Source organism: Zootoca vivipara, chromosome 3, assembly GCF_963506605.1.
Source record: "Zootoca vivipara chromosome 3, rZooViv1.1, whole genome shotgun sequence".
Taxonomy (NCBI): Eukaryota; Metazoa; Chordata; class Lepidosauria; order Squamata; family Lacertidae; genus Zootoca; species Zootoca vivipara.
Window position 1 is genome coordinate 59,402,250 of NC_083278.1, and position 14,609 is coordinate 59,416,858.

Consider the following 14,609-nt stretch of genomic DNA (forward strand, 5'->3'; position numbering starts at 1 on the left):
CCCAGCCCAGACGCTTGTGAGTCAGAGGGGAGGTGCTTTGGACAGGGAGAGAACAAAGCACTGTGGAATCCTTTTACAGGCCATTTCTCCTACCACCAATATGCTTGCAAGTACCGTAATGGGCCACACAGGTATGGAGACCCAGAATAGCCACACCTTTACCTCACACCATGGAAGTGGAGGGAAATGACCATTAGGGTGAAAAATTGAGAGATTGTAATTATTGTTATTTGTTACATTTATCTATCATCCTCCATCCAAAGATCACAGGATTGTTTACATCATAAATATTCCCCACTCATTGTATCACCCTGGAGACATTTTCTTCATAGCTACAGCCACCACCACCATAACACAGCAAGAGGGATTGACTTTGAGAGCTGGGATTGGCCCTACCTCTTGCAAGTCAAGTGGCTGTGGAATTTGAAGGCAGGAGGAGAGAGATGCTGAGATAGGAGATAAACCATTAAATTACTTGGCAGACTGAAATAAGACGCCACATCCCCAGTCGGCCAGTTTTGGAAGGCAATATTTTAGTAATTAGTAATAGACAGAATGCTACATTTGCAGCCTTAAAATGGGTATCTCTACTCTCTATGATTGTTTTTCTTTGCAGGTCTAAAGGTTTTCCCAAACAATCAAACTCCAGATTCATTTTAGCCTTTGCTGGATACTCCAGAAAGCTCCACGACTGACTATGATGTCCTACCAGTGCATGATGATGAGTGGAAATTGTTGTGCCTCTGAAGTTTCTGGCCAAATACCCTTTTGAGTTTCACTTCACCTTAGCCTACAGGGAAACAGGGATTGAGGAACTAGTTATGAATACTGCTTCTAGTCCTTACTCACTAGCAGACAGGACAAAGATTACTACTCCATGAATGGGACTAAATCCAGCCAAGAGACAAATCAAATCCATTCCCAGCCACATACAGAGAGGTGCAAGACACTGTGATGGGGATCTACTGAGCAAAAGAGAAAGTCCAAAAATTCAGCCTCCTTGGGGCCCTCCTTGAAATAAGGTTTCCAATCCCATGCTTCTAAAACCATGGCAGACATCATCATCTTTTTGTGTTTTGTGTCCTTGTTGTGTTTAAGCACAGTGAATTAACTGTGTGCTGTTCCCTTAACTACAGCCAGCTGAAAGTCCCCTCACCACTTCCTGACTTCCCTCCCATGATAGTCAACATGGTACCATCCAGATGTTGTTGAATTACAGCTCCCATCAGCCCCCCCCCCATCCCTCATGAACAAGGTCAAGAATGAGTGGGAGTTGTATTCCAGAAACATCTGGAGGGCATCACACTCTGCTTCCTTAGGAGAAACTTTGTGGAGCTCTGTTAGAAAGGTGTATAGAATCCTAAGATATAAAGCTCTCACCTTACCAGAACTTGTGTGCAGTCCAAATCCATTCTGCATGCCAAAACATTCCCTGAATTTTCAGCATCACTTTATCCGTTCTGTGGCAAGGATGCACCGACTTTGAAAGCTGAAGGTAATTTGTCACCTCATTGCAACTAGTTGTGCTCAAATTATGGTTTTGAACTATTATGTATTTGGACTAAAATAATGACGGAATGAACATTCCAGTGCTGTCACTAAAAGCATGCTGAAGGGCAAAGAAAACTGTGAATGTGTCCCTGCATTTAAGCACAAACAAACAAACAAAACCTTCTGTACTCATACAAAAGAGCCAAGTATTAATTTGCAAAGCCCTGAACAACTTGGATCAGAGATAACTTAGGGACCATCTGAACCCTGACATCCCAGTTTGATCACTGAAACATCTTTGGTTTTCCTCCGAGTTAGTGAAGCTTTCTGGTGTCGACATGAAACTGGGGCCTTCAGTCCAGGGGCAGACTTTGTTAACCTTTGGTTATATGGTGCCCTGTGTGAGGCCAAAATGGATCTATTCAGTTATGGATCTTCTCAATATTGTGCCCCATCAGCTCAACACCCTGTAAAGGGGAACTGTCCACAAGGCCCTATATCTGGAGCTGCTTCAGTGCTATTAGTGCAGACTTGTGGACTGCCCTTCCAATAGAGATTCAGCAGAAATATTCAGTATTAATTTTTAAATGTTTGCTGATAACATTTCTATGCTGCCAGGCTAACTTAGACAATTAAAGACATTTATTTCTTTTATAGCTAGTGGGTGATCTGCAGGTCTTGGGGTGGGGGAGGGACTCCTGCTGCGCAAGCAAGCAGAAATCCTAATACAGTGGTACCTCGGTTTAAGTACACAATTGGTTCTGGAAGTCTGTACTTAACCTGAAGCGAACTTTCCCATTGAAAGTAATGGAAAGTGGATTAATCCATTCCAGTCAGATCCGCGGAGTACTTAAACTGAAAGCACTCAAACCGAAGCATACTTAAACCGAGGTATGACTGTAATGAGTTACTTAGCACTACATTGGATGCAGCCTTAAGTGTGTGTGTGTGTGTGTGTGTGTGTGTGTGTGTGTGTATATATATATATATATATATATATATATATATATACACACATACAAATAAATAAATAAATAAGAAGCATACTATTGAAGGACATCTTGACATACAAGTTCATACTATTATCTGTTGTTTCCATGTGTTTCTGGTTTTAAATTGTGAACTCTTGGGATAAGGACCTCCTATATCTCTTCTTTGTAAAGTGCCATGCACATTGATGAATTGTGCATTGTGAACTCTTGGGATAAGGACCTCCTATATCTCTTCTTTGTAAAGTGCCATTCACATTGATGGAACTATACACACCTTTCTGCATGTAGGGCAGGAGCTTCTGAGGTGGGGAATCAGCCCAATGTCAAGACCCCACCTGCCTTTTGAAGTGAGAGAAGTTGTGTTGTGTAATGCTTTTCATAGTGTGCTTGGCGATCCAGATACGAGGTCCACGTGGGTGCCAACGGGCCGCTAATTTTTCATGGACCTGCTGCTTCATGTTAATGGAACTGGGAGGGATAGATTCCAAACCTGCATTTTTGATCTAGCAGAACTCCAAAGCAAATATTTAAATGAATGTGCCATTTCATGCGCTTGAAAGGCAACATTTCCACATGCCTAAGCTGTTGTGGGTCTCTGGGCCCTTAAGCATTTCCGTATCAATCCAACACATTTTTTAACCATACAGTGGCAGACAGCAACTTTTTATTAATTGACTTTAAATATACAATATAATCTTTAACATGTAGTTAAATTATGTCAGAACAGTGTGTGTTTGGGTTGGAATTCAACTATTCAAACCACAATTACAGTTGGTTTAACACTTAACTAACACATTATACTGTATAATATACAAAACACAGCAGTGACATAGTTCCTACCAGTGAGGCTTACAATATCTAAGGCTACAATTCTATACATGCTTAATAAGCATAGCATTGGCCTGTAAGATGGTCAGGATAAATGATGGGGGAAAGGAAAAACAGCAGTAACAATGCATCAACAGGTGGGTGGCTTTTATTTTTCCACACACACACACCCTCCCCCCCCCAAAAAAAAGAATTCCTGCAGGCATCCATGATATAAAGGAACTAGCTATCAAACGGTCTGTTCCTTGTGAGGCAGTTTCCAATTCAATACCTACTAGTCTTTTCCTCCCTGCAGCATCAGTTATATAATAAAGAGGGATTGTGCTGCTTCTCACCAATCGTTGTGCAGAATTACAAATATATTACAAAATAATTACCTCAGTGAAAATATCATAATAAGGACTTTTGCCACTTTCTCCCCACCCCAAAGCACTGACCACTGAAGATAGCTATGTGATTATAAAGCAAATGTATAAAGAAAAAGAGATTAATACAAAAGCACAGTAGGAATATTAGCAAACAGTTACCTTGCATAGCTTTGCTTCTGTCTTATGAGAGAGCATGAGTTGACTCCTGCCATTTTGTCTGCAGCCATTTCTCCCATTGTGGCTTAAACAACGTATTCTCAACACACAAGTAGGCAGGTAAAATTCCAGAAATGGAGCTCAATGAATTTAAATATATTTTCATGTGCTAAAAAATTCATTTCTGGTGGTATGAGTAGCAAACACCAGCAGAATTTGGATACCTCATGAGGGAATGTTCTTTTTCTGCAATATAGGAACACCTGAAAGATGTAAGGACTGTAGATGCCAGAGAATCAACTGATAAAACATTATAGTAAAGTAACTCATGCAGTTTCAATTAACGTATTAAGCAACTAAAACAAACATTTCAGTATTTCAGTGCTAAGTGCTATTCTTAGGATTTTCATTAAGTTGTCAGGTTACCTTGACTAAATAATGCTACCACTGACAATTTCTTCTCCCACAAATTATTAAAAATCCACTGGCTAAAACAAAAGGATGTATGTGGACTGTTCTCAACCACAATGGGAACCAAATTCCCTTTCAATAGGAACAGATCAGATTCATTTAAGTATGCACAATTTAATATGTAAGTCTTCGATCACACCAATTGATTAGTGAATGGTTGATTGGTCTACTCTGCCACAGAAAGGCAATTACATTGTAACCTGCCCATTAAACAGGAAAGGTAAAAATTTCCGGTTCTTCCTAGGAACCAAAAAGGGTTATTTAAAAAAATCTAACTATTCTACATCAAACCAAAAAGGGAAATGGGAATAACGTATTGTTTTTAACACCTTAGCTTATATTTCAATGTGTTTTTAAAAGCTGTTAAGCCGCTCTACTGCTTCAATGTTTGGCTGAGGTGGTGGTGGAGACTGAGGGATATTTTAGTCTGCACATAACCGGCATGCAAATGTTTAGGAAATCAATAACATGACTCTGTTGCTCTTCCTAGAAGTTATGCGTAATAAGGTTTGACATTTCCCAAAATATGATCTTCATACAGGGGGAGGCAGCAAAAGAAGAATCCGAGACCTATACCCATAAGGCACATGGTCCACCCAAAGCCATAGGACCAGCCGAGCTGATTCCTTATAACTCCTGGGTAAGTTTCACGTAAATATTTTGAGACCATTACAGCGTAGATGACAAGGCCCATTAGAGAGAATACAGCTGCGAGAAAGAAAGAAAAAACACTTTAAGTAAAAATGAGTGGTGGTGAAAACAGAAACAATATAATTCCTTCTCGTCATGGATTAAGATTAGGTTAGTGCAATGCACTCTACACAAGGTTGCCCTTAAAGAGTGTTCAAAACTGCAGCTGGTACAAGAGACAGCATCCAAGAAATTTCCGCATTCGTTCTGCATTCAGACCATATTATGCTGTTCTTATATCAACTGCACTTGCTTTCAATCCGTTTCCAGGTTCAGTCCAAGATGCTGGTTCTTTTCTATAAAGCCCTCAAAGTTTTGCAACCAGTATCCTCCCATGGGAACCTTCCATAAGAACCTCCGCCTTTTCTAATATTTGGTTGGTGGCAATGCAAGAAAGGGGCTTCCCTAAATGGCTTCAGCCCAATATACCTGAAGGAGCGTCTCCACCCCCATCATTCAGTCTGGACACTGAGGTCCAGCGCCAAGGGCCTTCTGGCGGTTCCCTCACTGCGAGAAGTGAAGTTACAGGGAGGGCCTTCTCGGTAGTGGCACCCGCCCTGTGGAACACCCTCTCATCAAGGAAATAAACAACCACCTGACTTTCAGAAGACATCTGAAGGCAGCCCTGTTTAGGGAAGCTTTTTAATATTTGATGAATTGTTGTCTTTTAATATTTTGCTGAAAGTCGCCCAGAGTGGCTGGGGAAACCCAGCCAGATGGGTGAGGTATAAATAAGTTGTTGTTGTTGTTGTTGTTGTTACTTGTGGCAGCATCCCACGTTTGGAATTCCCATCCAAAAGAATGGCTAGTTACGGCTCATAGGAACTGGAGTTTAAATGGATAGTTCCAGGTTCCCCATCCTTACTCTTAAAGAAGGTAGCAGAGAGAAGATTTGGTGGCTGGAGATTATGGAGCAGGCTACCCATGAGGACAGTGATGATAAAGCTATAAAGACGTTAAATGGCCTGGTTTAGGAGGCATCAATTCCTAAGGCTATATATATATATATATATATATATATATATATATATATATATGGCGGTTAAATATTTTGTCATGTGATGGTAACATTCTGTAATTATTACTGAGCAGGCTTCTGAATCTTTGAGAATTCATGCTACTCTGCACCACCACACCCACTGCAACTATGCAAAAGGACATTCCTGATTCATGGTGCACTTTAAGAAGGTCTGTTGCTCTTCCCTACAGCTAAAGAAGCAACTACTCTCTCCAAACCAAAGCCAGGCACCCACCCTTTGCACTGAAAACGCAGCCTTACCCGCAACAAAACACAAGCCTCCGATGCCTCTGATGAAGTTGAAGCGAAGTGTCGGGATGGCAAACGCAATGATAGCCAGGGCAAAACAGATCACTATGATTACAAATCCAACAAAGAAAGTGGCCGCTGCAGCCTTACCCCAGGCTGAAAATAAAAATAAAAGTTAGCTGCATTTTACTCTCTGTTATTCTAAGACAGCCGTACAAGTATATGCAGTGCTTTTTTTTCTTAAAATGTTGTTAAAGGGTACTCTCATTTTCCTACTCATATTGAAATACTGCCACACAATGAGGCTAAACTTAAATTCACAAAATGTTTAGGGGTATGCGTACCCCTGCGTTCCCCCCCCCCGAAAAAAGCACTGAGTATATGTAACAGTTAAAGAGGATGAACTGGGCTTTTAACATAAGTCTGGTGGTAGATATTAGGGGTTTTTTTATTCCAGAAGGAGACATCTCTGCTCTTAGCATATCCACTCATTCTACTTTTCCCTCTGTTAAGCTGGATTGCCAGGTTATGGTATTGTTTCAAAAACTTATTTGTCCAGAGGTGACTGTCGAACAAAAGACATATGCGTACACACAATGGCGAGCTTGGCTCAAATGACTCGTGGTTGTCTTACGAACTGTTGTATGTCTTTAGCCATAAGACTATACAGTACTGTCACATTAACACACATGAACACACTGTGTGTAGAAGCTGAAGTGGGGAGGCAGGAATAACCCGAAAGTGTCAGGGAGACAGCAATCCCAGAGTACACATCTGCCTCTGGTCTTCGGGTGTCAATCAGGAATGAATAAATAGATAAATAAATAAATAAATAAATAAATAAATAAATAAATGATTTTAAAGAGTTGGCCTTGGGATTTTCATATACAGTACCTTCATGTAGGCGAAATCAATACTAAATCAGTCAGGATCTTAAAAACCTGAAACTCAATGTGTAATGTTGCAGAGCATCTGCTACTGAAATGAGTATTTAAAACTCTCTCTCTCTCTCTCTCACACACACACACACACAGAGAGAGAGAGATTTTAATTCAGGTATTTAAAGTTTTTGAGGCATTATGTGCCTGAGCATATAGAATAGGTGGGTAAATTACTGCTGTTTAATGATCCCACTGGCTTTTGAAATTGAACACAGTCAACTGGAATTGACTCTCTCTGTCTCTCTCTATGGGAATTGTTGCTGTCCCAACAAGCATAATCTTACAAGAGGCATTCCCCATTCTCTAGCACATGAGAGGGGATGTCTTTTTAAAAATGGGAGTTGCAATTTGCAGTTTTCCTAAGACACACAAACAAAATAGAAATATAATAAAAAAATTCCTTCAGTAGCACCTTAAAGACCAACTAAGTTTTTATTTTGGTATGAGCTTTCGTGTGCATGCACACTTCTTCAGATACCTGGTATCTGAAGAAGTGTGCATGCACACGAAAGCTCATACCAAAATAAAAACTTAGTTGGTCTTTAAGGTGCTACTGAAGGAATTTTTTTATTTTACTTCGATCCAGACCAACACGGCTACCTACCTGTAAAATAGAAATATGTAAAATATACCAGCCAATTGATCAGCGGCACCTTTTTAGTTTGTCAAAATGGTTTTAGTCTATTAATCTAACCAATTTAATTGACTAAATACTATTGAAGTCTTACTATATCATACATGTGCATTTGCATAGCTTGATTAAAATGCTGGTGTTATTTTGGAACAAAATAATGAAAAAATAAACAATATAGAAATTATTTCTAACATATTTGAAAACTTTAGGGCTGCAGACCATCTCTAGTTCTGCAAGGTTTTTCTCATATTGTCACCCAGCCAATGCTCTACTGCTGGTTAATTGTTCTAAGAAGAATGGGGGAAAGGCAGTCTTTTGGGGGAGAAAAGCCTAAGGAGACAAGATGCAGCCCAGAGTTCTTTATCTAACTCTCCATTCATTTTTATGGCATGGTGGGGAACATAGCTGCCAAGTTTTCCCTTTTCTCGCAAGGAAGCCTATTCAGCATAAGGGAAAATCCCTTTTAAAAAGGGATAACTTGGCAGCTATGGTGGGGAACCTGTGGTACTGCATTGCTGGACTACCTTGCTCATCATGCTTGACCATTGGCCATGTTGGCTGGGGATGATGCAAGTCCAACAACATCTAACACGGCCACAGGCTCCCCACCGATGTATTATGGCATTTGGCTCAAAGCCAAAGAAAAACATAGAAGAATCTGTATCAGACTAATGTACACACTATACCTTTAAAGCACATTCAAAGCCCATTCTTTCCCTCAAAGAATTCTGGGCACTGTAGTTTACCAATCACAGGTTTGCAATGCACTGTCGTTTACCAACAACAAAATGCAGTGCTCAGAATTCCTCAGGGAAAAGAATGCATTTTAAAACATAAAACAGAATTCTAAATTTTACTTTCAGGTAAGTATGTATAGGGATTACGGCCTTAAAGTAACGTAGCCATATACTATCTATACAGAGATACACATGAGTCAAAATGCATCTTTTATTGTAGCGCAGATGGCCACTATCTATAGCCTGTTCTCCACACAGTCAACTGAAATTGTTTTGTTCTGCAATCTCCCCATCTTTTACCACCTAGCATAGAGAGTTTCACATTTATTTAATGCTTAAGAACGGCTGGAACATTACATACAAACCTCAAAAGAAGACTTATAAAGCCAAATTAACATTTCTTATTTAAAGGGTGAGAAAGAAACAGAAGTATTTTGATCATTGACTCCTAAAATCAGTTCCCAAACTTGATAGGAGAGCACTAAGAATTAACATATCCACCAGGGAGGGAAGGTGCTGTTTATCAATTGACCAAAACGGTGAGCGCTTACTTTTTACTAGTGGGTTTGCATTTTTTACATATTATGACCAGCTCATAAATTGACCCAGCCCACAACCCAGATTTTCTCCTGCTGTTAATCCTATTTTAACATTTTTTTCATCCTGACAATTATTGCAATTGCTAATTAACCAACATAATCTCTTGTGAATCACAAGAGGAAGCAGAAGGAAGTCATATGGATTTCAAAACTGATGTTATATGGGAAACAGGGAGTCCGCATTAAGAAGATGCTTCATTCCTGGGCATATCTTAAGAAAGAAGTCAGATATGAGGAATGACATCTTAAAGTAGACCAAAGTTATTCTACTGCAGATATAGATTTGCTAAACAGAAAATTACCCAAAGTGACAGTTTGGATATACATTACACCATTTGTCCAAATAAATTTCCATCCTATTCATTAATATTATGCTTTTCCCACATAGTTCAACACAGGCTCTATCACATGATTCATCTGAATATGCAAAGCTCAGTTCCACACAACAGTTCTTTACAGTATGCTTTCGTTTAAAGATTCTCTGCCTGATGTCATCTCCATGTCTACCCCAAACTATTTCTTGTCATGGTGGAAAATGCAGGGGAGATAAAAAGGAAGCTGTTAACCAAACTCTGCTTATACTTTCAGCACGTGTTCTACTGTCATGGATATAAAACTGCTCCTTGAAAACTTGAGGGAAGATTACTCCTTTATGTAACTGGATTTTGCCTCATTCTAGCATTTCAAGATCACTCCTTGTCATAATTACTAAAATTCATTCTTAAAAATAATTTCTGAACATTTCTATTTTGAAGAAAAGTTTAGGAGATATTGGTCAAAGTGAGCAGATGCACTCAAGTCCAGAATAAGAAAAAAACATTACACATATTTACCAATGAAAGGTAGTTTCTTTCTTCTTTAAGCTCTCCTTTCAAATAGGAGATGATAGACAGATGAGATAAATAGATACCATAGATAGGTGATGATAGACAGATAGATAGATAGATAGATAGATAGATAGATAGATAGATAGATAGATAGATAGATATAGATGATAGATAGATGATATAAAGCTTGAGTAGACTAATCACTATCATTGGATCATAGTCTTTACCACTGTGATTCTTACCAAAATCCATGAGCGATATGCATTCCCATTCTTCTTGTTCAGTACATAATCTCCATAACGAGCCTTGTTGCATAAACGGTCGGGTTTCTGAGTATACCCAGCCCCAACCAACCAGTGCAATGATACCAAAGATCATTGCTAAGCCCAGAAGAAGAGGCAAGATCCATCTGCAGCGTGTATAGTCCAGACCATACTGAACCATCTTGTTTGGGTCTTCTCTAGTGGTTTGACCGATAAGCAAAAAAGTCTTCCTACTATTTGCTTCAGCAGCCTGGGGAAAACAGTAGTTTAATAAAGGTTTATGAAGTGTGTGTGTGTGTGTGTGTGTGTGTGTGTGTAAAAGAGAAAGGAAGAAAGACAAAGACAGCGAGCAGCTTTGTGATCCAGACAGGCGCTGAAGGAAAAAGCTCCACCTACATTTCACTGAACAAGTAGCTGCAACAACCTGTTGAGCTGGAAAGAAAATTCAGGCTGTGCACACCTTGAAACCCGCCCTCCCTTTTCTTTTTCTTTTTGCTACTAATTAAATGATTATTATGACCCATTGCCATTAGCATTTTACCCTTTCCTGGCTTTAAGATTTCGCAGTGTGATGTATTGGCGGGAAGAGAGAAAAGAAAGATAGTGAACAGCAAAAGTAGCCCCTGGTTTACCTCTATGAAGGATGAACAGAAGGTCGTGCCAATGCAACTTGAGGGTGATACTGATAGGCTATATTATCCATACTTTCAAACAAACATCGTTTAATTTTATCTTACTGTAACAGTGACGGCTTCCACTAAAGATACTTAGGAATTGTTCCTTTGGCAAAAAGGCTTAAAATTCTCTTCGAGAAATTGTGGATTCACAAAAATCTGCCAATGAAAAGGAGGCAGTGCCAGCTATGCTGTCAGCCATGTTTGGAGGCTATTTGAGGGGAGTGTGTTTGCTTGAGAGCTTTATGAAATGAATTTTGATTTGCTGAATCCAAATCTGACTTTATCTCAGTCTCCAGTTTAGCATTGACCAGACTCTCCAACATTTCTCCAATGAAAATAGGGACATCCTAAGGAAATGTGGGACATTTGGGGATCAAATCAGAAACTGGGACAGCTTCTCTAAATCAGGGACATCCCTGGAAAAGGGGGGCACTTGGAGGGTCTGCGTTGACCCTAAAACCACAGCTAGCAGCCAAGTCAGCTAATGCCAGCTCCTCACCAGCACAAACATGTTCTTGCATATTCACCATTCAACCAATTTAGATGGGGTTTTGAGGGCAACCTCTTATCTCAAACCATTTCAGAAGCCTGAGCGAAAATTTTAAAAAATGGCGGCCAACTGGAATTTATTTTGGGCAACAACACAAGATCTGCACAAAATATGTCATGAAACCAATCTTGTTAGTTGTGTAGCAGATTGAATGAGAAATAAGAGACTGCGAGGGACCCTCAGGCAAGATGCCCTTAGTCAGTCCTTTTAAAATGGAAAGGGTGGGATCATAGACTCCATGCCTCAGCAGCTGTTGCTGTGGGAGTTACTTCTCCTCATGATCCAAAGACAGACAGCAGTTGGCTGGGGGGCAAGGAGGAGCTTCTCATGGTATCAACAACTGACTCATGTCCAAAACCGCAGCAGTTTTGCTGAGCTGCTCTTTGAGTAAGGCTGCATTTGTAAGCAGACCACAATAATAATTTCCGTTCTGTTGTTTATTTATTTGAATGGATACCTCCCATTCTTTCCCCCTAGTGCTTAAGACTTTTGAAATGTAAGAACATGAATCTTATAATGCAATCTGCACAAACCTAGTGCCCTTCAAATGTTTTGGACTACAACCGCAGAACATTTGAAGGGCACAAGATTGGTCAAGGCTGCCATAATGGATCTGCTTGTTGGATTTCTAGAACAACAGCAGAGATTTCACTTGCTATCTGTATGGGTAGTTAGGGGGGAATTTAAGGCACTCTTAATGTACGTTTGCATACTAAATATGTTTTTAAAAGCTGCCCTAATGGCAAAATAGGGGGGGGGAATAAGGATGGTGATTTAGGGGCTGTTCTTCCGCTTCACCGTTTAGTGATCTACAGTACCACTTGTCCTTTTCTCCAAGCTGTTAAGTTTAATCAGGGAATTGAATAAACTGGTACTTTAAGATAGGATGCGTACAATACTTTCCACATCCTGAATATGAGGAGATTGAAGGCCTGCTACTGATATGTTCATGATCATTTCCCCCGTTGGTCATTCATGTGGCCAGAGATGCACAGTGCAAGGGGTGCAAGGGGTGTGTGTGGAATGATGGCTGGCATGTATATCAGTGGTGGTGGTGGTGGTGGTGGTGGCAGGGCCCCACCCTGCCCCTTGTGCATTGGGTGAAACACGTTAAGGATATCCCCAACATCAGACTCTCAAGATGTTGCTGAACTACAACTCCCATCAATCCCAGCAAGCATGTCCAATGACCAGGGTGATGGTAGCTGTAGTACAGCAAGTTCTTGAGGGCCAAGGGGTCCCCCACACCTGCCCTATATGAATGTCAGTGGTGGGACTAGGGCAAGACATGTAACTTCTGTGGCAAATATAAAGCCGTTCTGTGGGAATGAAAGGCTAGATATATCCAGTGGCAGCAGTTTGTAAAATGTGATGAACAAGTGGTCTGAAAATTGAATGGAGGGTAGGTTTATCATCAACTGTTAATGTGGACTGCTACTATTTAATTACACTAGCCAACCAGGAGGCACCATTCCATTCCCCCCTCCCCCCCCCTATTTCCCATTTCTCCCACCAATCAGCATTCCTGGCTACTGAGCACACTCAGTTCTCATTGGGTTGCTGGGGGTGAACTAAGAGGACCAACAAGAGTCCTTAAGGTCAGAACTAGTCACATGATTATCATCATTTTGATTTGGCTCTTCTGTTGCCAATCTAGAAGTGTGTAGCTGCTTTGGAAAAGGCACATCATCATCATCATCAAACTTTTTATTGGCATCACATACAAACATCCATAAGAAATCAATACAGAATTACCACCTCCCCAGCGGCACAAAACATTTGCTAAAAGAAAAGAGGCAAAGCAGTCTATCGTCACATCTCTAGGTCTCCAGGGAGATCAGACGTCTACAATGTGTTTCGATGACAAAAAAACAAATAAAGATATTTAGCCACTAACTTGGTGGGCTCCTGATCATTCCCCAGTAATAGAAAATGTATGACCTCCAACTCTGGTTTCCATTTGGGGGTGCAGAGTTGATCTAGGAATTGCTGGCGGAGATCAGCATATAGTTTACATTTAAGAACCATATGTGTAAGAGTTTCCACCAGGTGGTCTTCACATGGGCAAATTCTTTCTCCTTCCACCCTGCCCAAGAACCTTCCCCAAAGGAGGTTTGGTGGATTTGAATTAAACCTGGCCAGTGAAAATGCCCTTCTTTCTTGAGGGTTAATCAAAAATTCAAGATAATTGTGGTTAATTTCATGTGCCCAAGAAAGTTGAAAGAGGGGAACATGTTTTCTCTGCTGCTACTGTTAGTTCCTGGCGTTCAATATCCCACAACCTAGTTTTTATTATAGCCTTGGCAGTTGGTAGGGACATCGATCACAAAAGTTCCACTGACAGCCCGAGTTGCTTTGATCTGTTGTAAGGCAGATGTTTAACTAGCTCATAGAAGAAATCTCGCCCAGGCGACAGTCACTACCTTGTGTTGACCTCCCTCTAGACCAGGGGTCCCCAGACTTACCGTGCGGCGGGCCGGAGGGCAGGGGAGTGTGCGCCCGTGCGCATGCGCACACGCACACGGGCGGGGAAAAATCGCCGAAAATTGCTTGTGCGCATGCATATGGGCCTCCCCCAACCTGGAAGTGCACCAGAAATGACCTCTTCCGGGTCAGGAGAGGCCCATACGCATGCGCACAAAGGATTTTCGGCGATTTTTTGCCGATTTTTTAGATCGTCGCTGCGCCGCGCGCCGTGAGAGCGGGCGGCGGCAGCGGGCGGCGGGGGTCGTCGCGGGCCGGATTGGAAGGCCGATTGGGCCGCATCCGGCCCGGGGGCCGTAGTTTGGGGACCCCTGCTCTAGACTCAAGGCTGCATAACGTACACAGTGTGGAACAGCAAAAATCTTTAAAAGGAAAGCTGCCTGCACTCGTTCTACCAGCTGGGTAAACCCTAGCAGCCAGAATGGAATTCCATAGACCTTAAGGGCAGAGGGGATATGCGAATTACCTCTTGTTATGAAGAAACGCATTATGGCCTGCATAGACATCTTACTGTCATTCACCGCCATTGCATGGTGCGAGGACCAAAAAGCCTATGATGGAATGTAATTCCCAGATAGTCTAATTTGAATACCTGCTGGATAGGTTTTCTACCAAATTTCCAGCTATAGCTCTT

General features: G+C 41.2%; 1 protein-coding gene across 1 annotated transcript; it reads right to left on the reverse strand.

The window, feature by feature from the left end:
* Positions 1–3,291: 3,291 nt before the first annotated feature.
* Positions 3,292–10,660, reverse strand: LOC118082065 (p53 apoptosis effector related to PMP-22). The gene is made up of 3 exons (XM_035108886.2): positions 10,244–10,660; positions 6,276–6,419; positions 3,292–5,014 (listed from the first exon to the last, which is right to left on the reverse strand). Exons 1-3 carry the CDS (start codon positions 10,443–10,445, stop codon positions 4,800–4,802), a joined length of 561 nt encoding a protein of 186 aa, XP_034964777.1. The 5' UTR covers positions 10,446–10,660; the 3' UTR covers positions 3,292–4,799.
* Positions 10,661–14,609: the final 3,949 nt, after the last annotated feature.

Excerpts from the sequence above, each read along its gene's own strand:
- LOC118082065 (XM_035108886.2), bottom strand. The coding sequence starts at position 10,445 with ATGGTTCAGTATGGTCTGGACTATACACGCTGCAGATGGATCTTGCCT. Across the intron at positions 6,420-10,243 it reads CATATCGCTCATGGATTTTG|CCTGGGGTAAGGCTGCAGCG; the intron begins GTAAGAATCACA and ends TTTTATTTTCAG. Across the intron at positions 5,015-6,275 it reads AGGCTTGTGTTTTGTTGCGG|CTGTATTCTCTCTAATGGGC; the intron begins GTAAGGCTGCGT and ends TCTTTCTCGCAG.